The following is a 12,424-nucleotide window of genomic DNA, read 5'->3' as shown; positions in this document are numbered from 1 at the left end:
GCAGTAGAAGTCCCCCACACGAGACGTACGCAGGATGGCTGCATAGGGTACTCTGAAGGACTAGATCAAAAGTCTTGATCAAAAGTTCTTTGGTCGGATCAGCAGGTAGTTGTCCGTAGCGTTCCTGGTTGTTCAGTTGTCTGTATGCTTCCTTGCAGTAGTCTGTTCTATTCTGTATAACGACGGATCCTCCTTTGTCTACTGCTTTGCTGACAATGTTGCTATTGGTCATGAGAGTATGGAAGATATTGCATGTGCCTCGGTGATGTTTTGCACTGTCTTATGAGTGTGGCTAATGAGTTTGGCTCATTCCCTGACAGCTTGAGAACACATGTCAAGCCCCTTGGCCACAGCCCTCCGGAGGAGTCCAATTCGACTCCTTCTTTGCCCTCTCCCTGATAGATCTCTCTGTCAACTGATCCAGTTCGTTGGTTGTCTCATTGGGCTTGCTGCTGACTTCTTGGAAGAATTCCCGGAGTCCCGGCTGGTGAATTCCTCTGCGTCTGTCGTGAAATCAATGGAGGTCATTTTGGTGGTGGGACTGAAACTGAGTTCTCAGTTGAGAACTTTGATCTCGTGCAGTTGAAGGGTGAGGTCAGATAAGTCAATAAGTCATAAGGGAATTTCCTGTGGTGGTGCCACTTTCAACTGTGGTACTAGGGGAGACTAGGTTTGGCTCTTTACACCATGACACACGTGGCTGTAAAATGCGCATCTGCATAAAGATACAAAGCTCAGAGTTCCATGTCAAGGCATGACATTGACTTCCTTGCAAAGTCGCAATAGTACACTGTATTAGGGAATAACGTGTCAACTTAGTGATTGAAAATAACAGCACAGGCATACCATCATTGACATGCTATTGAATTCTGACATTTTCCACAGATTTCAGCATCTGAAATGGACCTATGGTGGGGGGTAGGTAGTGATTCCTTATGGCCTTGCTACAAAATCATGGCAGCGTGAAAGAAGGCAACTGCAACATTATCACCAACCCAGCCACAACAATAACCTTCTATAGCTGCCTCAGGGCTTCCAAATCCTCACAACTTTGAGTGTCCTCAATGTCCAGAATATGTGACCACTAATGTCAGATCTTGAAGATCTACAGCAGATATTCTTGGAGCTACCATGATGCATGCATATATACGAGAGAAATCAGATTCCGGCTCCCTTCCAAGATATTTGAGCCATACAGGGAACAGGAAGTAACCTGTCCAATCATGGCAGATGACACCTTTACAAACCCTCAGACAGAGACAGAATGGAGACAACAATATTATCTACTTTCCTACCAGGCTCATAGTGCAACAAACTATAGGAAAAAATAAAAGTAGGTATGAAAGTACACAAGGTACTCAATCTCAGTTGGAATACAGTGAACCGTTTTACCTAAAGAATGATATTTGGCATTGGTGGCAGTCTAGAGAAGGTTCACTAGGCTAATACCATGTATGGAGCGACTATCTTATGAAAAATTGTGCAAATTGGGCATGTACTTGTTAGAATATAGAAGAACAAGAGGTGATCTTATTGAAACAGACAACATTCTTAGAAGACTTATTGGATAGATGCTGACAGGTTGTATCCCCTTGTGCGACAGTCTTTGATCTGAGGGATTAATCTCAGAAATAAGGTGCCCCACATTTAAGATAAAGAAAGATTTCTTACAGGGTAGGGAATCTGTGGAATTCTTTATCACAGAGGCTGTTTTTGCCAAGACAGGTTTTTAATCAGGAACAGAATCAAGGGATTCAAGTGAAAAAGGCAGGAAAGTGGAGTCAGGGAATATCAGAGCTGCCCGGAACTCTCTGATTGGCAGAACAGACTCGATGGGCTAATGGCCCACCTCTGCTGCCATGTCTTGGGGCCTCATTAAGATACAATTTCTGTCCCCGGATTGCTCCAGCAGGGCCTTCCAGTGTAGCTCAGAAAGGATGTGTTGCACCAAGATAAAGTGTGGAGCTGGATGAACACAGCAGGCGAGGCAGCATCTTAGGAGCACAAAAGCTTGGCCTGCCCGCTGTGTTCATCCAGCTCCACGCTTTTGTTATCTCGGATTCTCCAGCATCTGCAGTTCCCATTATGTGTGTTGTACCAAGGCGGCTTTTCACATTGGGAGCCGAGAAAGGCAGAATGTCCTGGCTATAGGGGAAATGGGGATCAACGGCAATGCCCTGAGAGTAAGGATCAGGACACTGGCCGGAAGAGATAGCAATGAAACCATGTTACATACTGTCAAGTGCAAGAACCTAACCGGATGAAACTAAAATCCCTTGGGTACTGAAAATGAGAAATAAAAACAAACTGTTGGAGAAACCGAACAGCTGTATCAATACCGGCAGAAGCGAAGCTCCGGTCGGCACTTTCAAACCAGGGTGGTCACGTGGTGACGAGGGGGCGGGGCGGTTCCTTCCCCGGCCTGCCGCCGGCGAACCAACTGCGCAGGCGCGGCCGCCGTCCCGGACGATTGGGCGGGGCGAGGGACACGCACTATTTCTGCACAGGCGCAGCGCGACGCCTGGGTTTTGAATTCGATGGCGGGTAAAGTGTCGGCGCGAGAGGGGATCACCCTGAAGGGGAGCGCGAGCATTGTGTCCGAGTTCTTCAGTGAGTTACCGGCGTAATCGGGGGGGGAGAAGGTGGGCGCACAGAGACAGTACCGGGTTGGATGGGGAGACAACCCCACCGCGGCCCGAGGCTGGGCCAGGACTTCTTCCCCCTCACCGACGACCGGGCAGTCTGTGCAATGTGGAGCGGAGATGGCCGTGTTCAGCCCCCTATGGGAAGGAGTCTTAGCGATATCCTCGATCTAGTACTAAACCTAGCGTCTGTTCTTTTACCATTCCCAGTAAAGAACATGCTTCTCAGCAGAGATAACAAGGTGTGGAGCTGGATGAACACAACAGGCCGAGCAGGAAAGCTGACGTTTCGGGCCTAGACCCTTCATCAAAGAAGGGGGATGGGGAGAGGGTTCTGAAATAAATAGGGAGAGAGGGGGAGGTGGATCGAAGATGGATAGAGGAGAAGATAGGTGGAGAGGAGAGTATGGGTGGGGAGGTAGGGAGGGGATAAGTCAGTCTGGGGAGGACAGACAGGTCAAGGGGGTGGGATGAGGTGGTAGGTAGGAAAAGGAGGTACAGCTTGAGGTTGGAGGAGGGGATAGGAGAGAGGAAGAACAGGTTAGGGAGGCGGAGACAGGCTGGGCTGGTTTTGGAATGCAGTGGGTGGAGGGGAAGATAATAAAATGTGAGGCTGAATGAACACAGCAGGCCAAGCAGCATCTCAGGAGCACAAAAGCTGACGTTTCCGGCCTAGACCCTTCATCGGAGAGGGAACTGGAATAAATAGGGAGAGAGGGGGAGGTGGACCGAAGATGGAAAGAAAAGAAGATAGGTAGAGAGGAGAATATAGGTGGGGAGGTAGGGAGGGGATAGGTCAGTCCAGGGAAGATGGACAGGTCAAGGAGGTGGGATGAGGATAGTAGGTAGATGGGGGTGCGGCTTGGGGTGGGAGGAAGGGATGGATAAGAGGAAGAACCGGTTAGGGAGGCAGAGACAGGTTGGACTGGTTTTGGGATGCAGTGGGTGGGGGGGAAGAGCTGGGCTGGTTGTGTGGTGCAGTGGGAGGAGGGGACGATCTGGGCTGGTTGAGGGATGCAATAGGGGAAGGGGAGATTTTGAAACTGGTGAAGTCCACATTGATACCATATGGCTGCAGGGTTCCCAGGCGGAATATGAGTTGCTGTTCCTGCAACCTTCGGGTGGCATCATTGTGGCAGTGCAGGAGGCCCATGATGGACATGTCATCTAGAGAATGGGAGGGGGAGTGGAAATGGTTTGCGACTGGGAGGTGCAGTTGTTTGTTGCGAACTGAGCGGAGGTGTTCTGCAAAGCGGTCCCCAAGCCTCCGCTTGGTTTCCCCAATGTAGAGGAAGCGCACCGGGTACAGTGGATGCAGTATACCACATTGGCAGATGTGCAGGTGAACCTCTGCTTAATGTGGAATGTCATCTTGGGGCCTGGGATAGGGGTGAGGGAGGAGGTGTGGGGACAAGTGTAGCATTTCCTGCGGTTGCAGGGGAAGGTGCCGGGTGTGGTGGGGTTGGAGGGCAGTGTGGAGCGAACAAGGGAGTCACGGAGAGAGTGGTCTCTCCGGAAAGCAGACGGGTGGGGATGGAAAAATGTCTTGGGTGGTGGGGTCGGATTGTAAATGGCAGAAGTGTCGGAGGATGATGCGTTGTATCCGGAGGTTGGTAGGGTGGTGTGTGAGAACGAGGGGGATCCTCTTAGGGCGGTTGTGGTGGGGGCGGGGTGTGAGGGATGTGTTGTGGGAAATACGGGAGACGCGGTCAAGGGCGTTCTCGATCACTGTGGGGGGAAAGTTGCGGTCCTTAAAGAACTTGGACATCTGGGATGTGCGGGAGTGGAATGTCTTATCGTGGGAGCGGAGGCGGAGGAATTGGGAATAGGGGATGGAATTTTTGCAGGAGGGTGGGTGGGAGGAGGTGTATTCTAGGTAGCTGGCTGTGGGAGTCGGTGGGCTTGAAATGGACATCAGTTACAAGCTGGTTGCCTGAGATGGAGACTGAGAGGTCCAGGAAGGTGAGGGATGTGCTGGAGATGGCCCAGGTGAACTGAGGTTGGGGTGGAAGGTGTTGGTCAAGTGGATGAACTGTTCGAGCTCCTCTGGGGAGCAAGAGGCAGCGCCGATACAGTCATCAATGTACCGGAGGAAGAGGTGGGGTTTGGGGCCCATGTAGGTGCGGAAGAGAGACTGTTCCACGTAACCTACAAAGAGGCAGGCATAGCTGGGGCCCATGTGGGTGCCCATGGCCACCCCCTTAGTCTGTAGGAAGTGGGAGGAGTCAAAAGAGAAGTTGTTGAGTGTGAGGACGAGTTCAGCTAGGCGGATGAGAGTGTCGGTGGAGGGGGACTGGTCGGGCCTGCGGGACAGGAAGAAGCGGAGGGCCTTGAGGCCATCTGCATGCGGAATGCAGGTGTACAGGGACTGGACGTCCATGGTGAATATGTGGTGTTGGGGGCCAGGGAATTGGCAGTCCTGGAGGAGGTGGAGGGCGTGGGTGGTGTCACGGACGTAGGTGGGGAGTTCCTGGACCAAAGGGGAGAAAATGGAGTCCAGATAGGTGGAGATGAGTTCGGTGGGGCAGGAGCAGGCTGAGACAATGGGTCGACCAGGGCAGGCAGATTTGTGGATTTTGGGAAGGAGATAGAAACAGGCCGTGCGGGGTTGGGGAACAATGAGGTTGGAGGCTGTGGGTGGGAGGTCCCCTGAGGTGATGAGGTCGTGAATGGTGGTGGAGATGATGGTTTGGTGTTCGGGTGTGGGGTCATGATCGAGGGGGCGGTAGGAGGTGGTGTCGGAGAGTTGGCGTCTGGCCTTGGCGATGTAGAGGTCAGTGCGCCATACTACCACTGCGCCACCCTTGTCTGCGGGTTTGATGGTGAGGTTGGGGTTGGAGCGGAGGGCTGCCCGTTCTGCAGGGGAGAGGTTGGAGTGGGTGAGAGGGGTGGAGAGCTGGGCTGGTTTTGGGATGCAGTGGGGGGGAGGGGAGTTTTTTAAGCTTGTGAAGTCCACATTGATACCATTGGGCCACAGGTTTCCCAAGTGGAATATGAGTTCCTGTTCCTGCAACATTTGGGTGGCATCATTATGGCACTGCAGGAGGCCCAGGATGGACATGTCGTCTAAGGAATGGGAGGGGGAGCTGAAATGGTTCATGACTGGGAGGTGCAGTTGCTTATTGCAAACCGAGCGTAGGTGTTCTGCAAAGTGGTCCCCAAGCCTCCGCTTGGTGTCCCCAATGTGGAGGAAGCCTCAACGGGTACAGCGGATGCAGTGTACCACATTGGCAGATGTGCAGGTGAACATCTGCTTGATGTGCAAAGTCATCTTGGGGCCTGGAATGGGGGCGAGGGAGGAGGTGTGGGGCCAAGTGTAGCACTTGCTTCAGTTGCAGGGGGAAGTGCGCCAGGTGTGGTGGGGTTGGAGGGGAGTGTGGAGCGGACAAGGGAGTCCTGGAGAGAGTGGTCTTTGTGGAAGGCAGACAAGGGTGGGGATGGAAAAATGACTCTGGTGTCGGATTGTACATGGCGGAAGTGTCAGAGAATGCTTCTAAGTGGAATGAAATTTGCCCTTAAGCTTGTCCACAGTTGCTGTAAATGTAACTGTCTCCTCCCCACACCCCGACTTCCAGTTTGGTCATTCTCAGCAAAATTAAGTGTGACATGAAGCAAAGTAGGTAAGCTTGTGCTCAAAATATCGGCAATGAGGTGCCACAAGGCATTTACCAGCAATAGTTTGCTTTAGAGCTGCAGTCAGTTATGTAGGTTAAGCAAGTTTTAATGTTGAAGCTTTTGATGCTAGGCTGTATGTACAGAGGGTTATTTACAAAAGTAGGTGTTTTTGAGTACGAACGTGCTTTGTATTTCTTAAAACATTTTAGTAGTGATTTGGTGGACCCATAACGTGATAAAACAATATGATTAGGTAAAACAACACTAATTGTAGTAATCCAGCAATAATGGATAACTTTAATCTATATATAGACTCTGCAAGCCACATCACCTGTGACAAATGAATTTCTATAGCGTGTGCTGGATTTTTAAAAAGACAAACTATATTGAGCAGTGATCGCCAAACCATCATCTCCAACACCATCCATGACCTCATCACCTCAGGGGACGTCCCACCCACAGCCTCTAACCTTAATGTTCCCCAACCCCGCATCACCCGCTTCTATCTCCTTCCCAAAATCCACAAACCTGCCTGCCCTGGTCGACCTATTGTTTCCACCTGTTCCTGCCCCACCGAACTCATCCCCACCTATCTGGACTCCGTTTCCTTCCCTTTGGTCCAGGAACTCCCCACCTACGTCTGTGACACCACCCACGCCCTCCACTACCTCCAGAACTTCCAGTTCCCTGGCCCCCTACACCTCATTTTCAACATGGACGTCCAGTCCCTATACACCAGTATTCCTCATGCAGATGGCCTCAAGGCCCTCCGCTTCTTCCTGTCCCGCAGGCCCGACCAGTCCCCCTGCAGCAAGACCCTCATCTGCCTAGCCGAACTCGTCCTCACCCTCAACAACTTCTCTTTCGATTCTTCCCACTTCCTACAGACAAAGGGGCTGGCCATGGGTACCCGCATGGGCCCAAGCTATGCCTGCCTCTTTGTAGGTTACGTGGAACAGTCCCTCTTCACACCTACATGGGCCCCAAACCCCACCTCTTCCTCCGTTACATTGATGACTATGTCGGCGCCGCCTCATGCTCCCCAGAGGAGCTCGAACAGTTCATCCACTTCACCAACAACTTCCACCCCAACCTCAAGTTCACCTGGGCCATCTCCAACACATCCCTCACCTTTCTGGACACCTCAGTCTCCATCTCAGGTAACCAGCTAGACACTGATGTCCGTTTCAAGCCCACCGACTGCAACAGCGACCTCGAATACACCTCCTCTCACTCACCCTCCTGCAAAAATTTTATCCCCTATTCTCAATTCCTCCACGTCTGCTGCATCTGCTCCCAGGATGAGGCATTCCACTCCCGTACATCCCAGATGTCCACGTTCTTCAAGGACCGCAACTTCGCCCCCACAGTGATCGAGAATGCCCTTGACTGCGTCTCCCGCATTTCCCGCAACACATCCCTCACACCCCGCCCCTGCTACATACGCCCCAAGAGGACCCCCTCATTCTCACATACCACCCCACCAACCTCCGGATACAATGCATCATCCTCCAACACTTCCGCCATCTACAATCCGACCCCACCACCCAAGACATTTTTCCATCCCCACCCTTCTCTGCCTTCTGGGGAGACCACTCTCTCCGTGACTCCCTTGTTCGCTCCACACTGCCCTCCAACCCCACCACACCCGGCACCTTCCCCTGCAACCGCAGGAAGTGCTACACTTGCCCCCATACCACCTCCCTCACCCCCATCCCAGGCCCCAAGATGACTTTCCATATTAAGCAGATGTTCACTCGCACATCTGCCAATGTGGTATACTGTATCTACCCACTGTACCCGGTGTGGCTTCCTCTACATTGGGGAAACCAAGAGGAGGCTTGGGGACCGCTTTGCAGAACACCTCTGCTCGGTTGCAATAAACAACTGCACCTCCCAGTCGCGAACCGTTTTAACTCCCCCTCCCATTCCTCAGACAGCATGTCCATCATGGGCCTCCTGCAGTGCCACATTGATGCCACCCGAAGGTTGCAGGGAACAGCAACTCATATTCCGCTTCGGCACCCTGCAGCCCAATGGTATCAATGTGGACTTCACAAGCTTCAAAATCTCCCCTCCCCCCACTGCATCCCAAAACCAGCCCAGCTTATCCCTGCCTCCCTAACCTGTTCTTCCTCTCACCCATCCCTTCCTCCCACCTCAAGCCGCACCTCCATTTCCTACCTGCCACCTCATCCCGCCTCCTTGACCTGTCCATCTTCCCTGGACTGACCTATCCCCTCCCCGCGTATACTCTCCTCTCCACCTATCTTCTTTTCTCTCCATCTTCAGTCCGTCTCTTCTCCCCCCCCCTCCCCTATTTATTCCAGAACCCCCTCCCCATCCCCCTCTCTGATGAAGGGTCTAGGCCCGAAACGTCAGCTTTTGTGCTCCTGAGATGCTGCTTGGCCTGCTGTGTTTATCCAGCTCCACACTTTGTTATATTGAGCAGCGGCTGTCCAAGATTTGATTTTGTGCAATCAGAAAGGATTGACTGCTATCGAGTACTCTGAACGCTAACCTAGCTGCAGCCTCCCCTGTCTTATAGATGGAGGTGTAATGTCAGTTGGTCACAACCAAGTCCTGTGTGCATTGATTTTATTTTCATGCAGTCATGCAGCTGTGCTGTACAGATTTAATGGTTATACAGCATGGAAACACATTCTTCAGTCCAACTTGTCCACATCAACCAGGCATCCCAATCTGACCTAGACTGATTTTGCCAGCATTTGGTCCATATTCATTTTAAACCTTTCATAGTCATATACTAAATCCAAATGCCTTTTAAATGCTGCAGTTGTTTGCACAGAGAGTTATTTCTAAAAGTAGATAATTTTGGCTATGAATGTGGCTTATGTTTCATATAGCTTTAGTAGTGATCTGTCAGTGTTTTTGGACATTTATTGTTAGAACCGTTCCACATCAGCTGGGAATTTGTTCCATACACTTACCACCCTCTGTGTGGGGAGGGGGTGTGGGGAAGTCATCCCTCAGGTTCTTTTTAAATCTTTCCTCTCTCATCTTAGACCAGTGTCCTGTAATTTTGGGCTCTCTCACTGTAGGAAAAAGACAGTGGCTATTCACCCCATCCATGCTCCTCATGACTTTATAAGTCTCTATAAGGTCACCCTCTCAGTGCCTCTGCCAGGGGAAAAAGGCCCCAGCCTATTCAGTCCTTTCTGTATAACTCAAACCCTCCAGTCTAGATGACATCTTTGTTAATCTTTTCAACACCCCCTCAAGTTTCACACCATCCTCTGTACAGGAGGGTGACAAGAATTGTATGCAGCATTCTAAAGATACTGCTGCAAAAGCTATTCTTCTGGTATTGAAAAGGTTGATTGAAAATTAACTGTAAATGAGAATCACAGGGTGAGATAGTTAATCCTGTATTGATGTACTGTCAATGTATTAAAAATATACCCGATCTGACACAGATTAACATAGGCATAGCAAAAATGATACTCTAGGGTAGCAAATCCAGCCCAGAATAGGTCACGGTGTTACATTTCAGGCTAAAAGTGTTTTATCTTGACTTCTGAACTATTCATTCAGTGCCAGTATTTATCAGCTATCTCTACTTTGCTCCTCTGTGTCTTGTCTTTTACACAAATATAAATGCTGTTTTTTAGACTATTTCTTAAGGTTACATTTATGGGGTCGACTATTACATGGGTACCACATCATTAACAGGAGCCCAATTGATCCCTCAACAAATAAAGGAAAAAAGATCACGAATTACAGTAGTTGCCGATACTTCTGTGATCCAGCATTGTTGTAAATGATCAGGGCTGTGAGAGCCATAATCTGTCATACCATCATCGAATGCTCTCTCTCAAACTCTTAAGGTCAGCAGATAAGAACAAACAGATTATTCTCCTCGTACATAAAAACCTGATCATTCTTTCACAAAATGACCCTGTATCTTCTCCTTTTTGCTCCAGTGTCCAAAAGCTTTCTGTCACCCTCGGTGAAACAATAAGTGGATGCGAGCTCTCTCCATTACTGAGTTCATTCTTTTGAAACTCTGACAAAGAAATGAAACCCAATAAAAAAAACCTGCTATTAAAATGCAACAGTATCCTGGAGTTGAAAACAAAATCCCACCAAACCTGAAACTGGATGGCAGCACTTTATCTCCAGCTACAGGTCACTACCATTTTACTGTTTGAAAAATAAAATGTTGAATGCAACTTGCATCCCCATCGTTGGAGTAAGGGTACATTTTGGGCAGTTTCCTTGACAGATGAGAATGAACACCGTCCAGCAATTGCCTTAAAATATAAATTATCTGTGAATAACTAAGGTGAAATTTTAGTAAAATATATGGGAAAATTCAAGACTTTGGTCAAAAATAGTGGGTTGGCTTTTCTGTGAGATCAACTTGGCACTACAGGAAATATACTGTGTCTATTACACATCTTTAAAAATGGCTACTGCTTTCTGCGCTCGCAAATGATGTTAACCTATTCTTTGTGTGAGCTCTTTGTGCTGTCAAAGATAGTTTTGAGCCATTCACAGCCATAATAATTTTATGGGTACCTTTTTAATTGTAGACAAGTGTCCATTACGTGAATTCCTTTATCAGGTTTTGAAATGAAGTAATCCAGTCTGAAACCAGGTATGGAATCTAAAGAACAGAAACTAGAAAGATATTAGTGTTGAGTTAACTGTGATTGCTTACTAGGCATTATGGTGACTAGGTAATAGCGAATATTAAAGAAACAAATGAATGTATTCCAATGCTCAGGCAAAGGAAGCTCAGCTGTTGCCAGTAAGGGAAATTAGGAATAGTATTAAATCCAAAGAGTTGTGTGAACTTATTAGAAAATGTAGTAAATCTGAGACATGGGAGCCATTTGGAATTCACCAAAGGATGACCTAGAGATTGATTTTGAGGGCAAAAATAAAATGAGTAAAACCATAAGCTATGCTGAAAATTTTGCAGTAAGATTATATAAGCATGTAAAAAGGTGAAAAAAAGTGAAGACAAATGCAGGCTCATTACAGTTTGAAATGGGAAAATTGTTAATGGTGATCAAGGAAATAGCCGAGAAATCTAACCTCTCCAGAAATTGCTGGAGAAGCACAGCAGGTCTATCAGCATCTGTGGGAAGAAAGCAGAGTTAATGTTTCAAGTCCAGTGCTTCTTCATCAGAGCATCTTCTTTATAAGAGGAGTCACTGGACTCAACATTAGCTCTACTTTCTTCCCACAGATGCTGTCAGACCTACTGAGCTTCTCTGGTAAATTTCTGTTTTAGTTTCAGATCTCCAGCATCTGCAATTCTTTGTTTTATGACGTTTAATGAAAATAAAATGATTACTTTAATTCTGCCTTTGTGGGATAAAATACAAATAAGTCCTCAGAAATATTAGGAAAGCTTTTTACAAATAATATCATTTGTCAGAATGTTAACTGTGACATTGTTTAGAACTGTTGCAATGCTAACGATTAGTCATTTGTTACAGCCAGCTTAATAAACTGTGCTAAAATATTCAAATATAGCAGTGGCCCAAATTATGAACATAGAAATTGGGTTATGTTTTGAGGGTGTTCAGTTTAAACTTCAATTGTTTTCTGTTTTTCAGATTATTCATCCAGTTATGCATTTATTTTTTAGGCTGGGAGATTTGTGGACTGAAGCATGAAGCTTGGCTTGTGATCCAAATTGATTAGGTCAGATTCCCTACAGTGTGGAAACGGGCCCTTCGGCCCAACAAGTCCACACCGTCCCTTGCAGCATCTCCCCCAGACTCTCTCACCACTGAACACTATGGCCAATCTACCTAGCCTGCACATCTTTGGACTGTGGGAGGAAACTGGAGCACCCAGAGGAAACCCACGCAGACACAGGCAGCATGTGCAAACTCCACACAGACAGTCGCCTAAAGCTGGAATCGAACCCGGGTCCCTGGCGCTGTGAGACTGTATGCTAACCACTGAGCCACCATGCCGCCCATGCAGAGTGTTGCATTATAACAATTCCATGCATACATTATTGTGTTGCTTTGCTCTGCTAATTGGGTTTGGAAGTTCTATTTCCATCCCCAATTGTATTAAAATTTATTTGCTTTATCTTTTATGTAAAGAAATCTCAAGATTCCCAATAGGGGCTTCCTGTTATGAACCTGTCCAAAAATTTGTGAATCCAGCAGTGAGGAAAA

At 48.3% G+C, this 12,424-nt stretch overlaps 1 protein-coding gene across 2 annotated transcripts in view; it reads left to right on the top strand.

Annotated features, from left to right (window-relative positions):
• The first annotated feature begins 2,505 nt into the window (after window positions 1-2,505).
• mad2l1 (MAD2 mitotic arrest deficient-like 1 (yeast)) overlaps window positions 2,506-12,424 on the top strand; it is a 30,039-nt gene continuing 20,120 nt past the window's right edge. Inside the window, exon 1 of one of the 2 annotated variants that reach the window (XM_048540088.2) lies at window positions 2,506-2,610. In XM_048540088.2, the coding sequence (XP_048396045.1) occupies window positions 2,538-2,610 (73 nt within the window). In that variant the 5' untranslated portion in view covers window positions 2,506-2,537. Of the gene's footprint in view, window positions 2,611-10,312; window positions 10,407-12,424 lie in introns of those variants that run through there. The other variant, XM_048540084.2, reaches the window with a different exon arrangement.

Source organism: Stegostoma tigrinum, chromosome 1 (assembly GCF_030684315.1).
Source record: "Stegostoma tigrinum isolate sSteTig4 chromosome 1, sSteTig4.hap1, whole genome shotgun sequence".
Classification (NCBI taxonomy): domain Eukaryota; kingdom Metazoa; phylum Chordata; class Chondrichthyes; order Orectolobiformes; family Stegostomatidae; genus Stegostoma; species Stegostoma tigrinum.
Note: the sequence above shows the minus strand (reverse complement) of the source record. Positions and strands in the feature narration are given on the sequence as shown.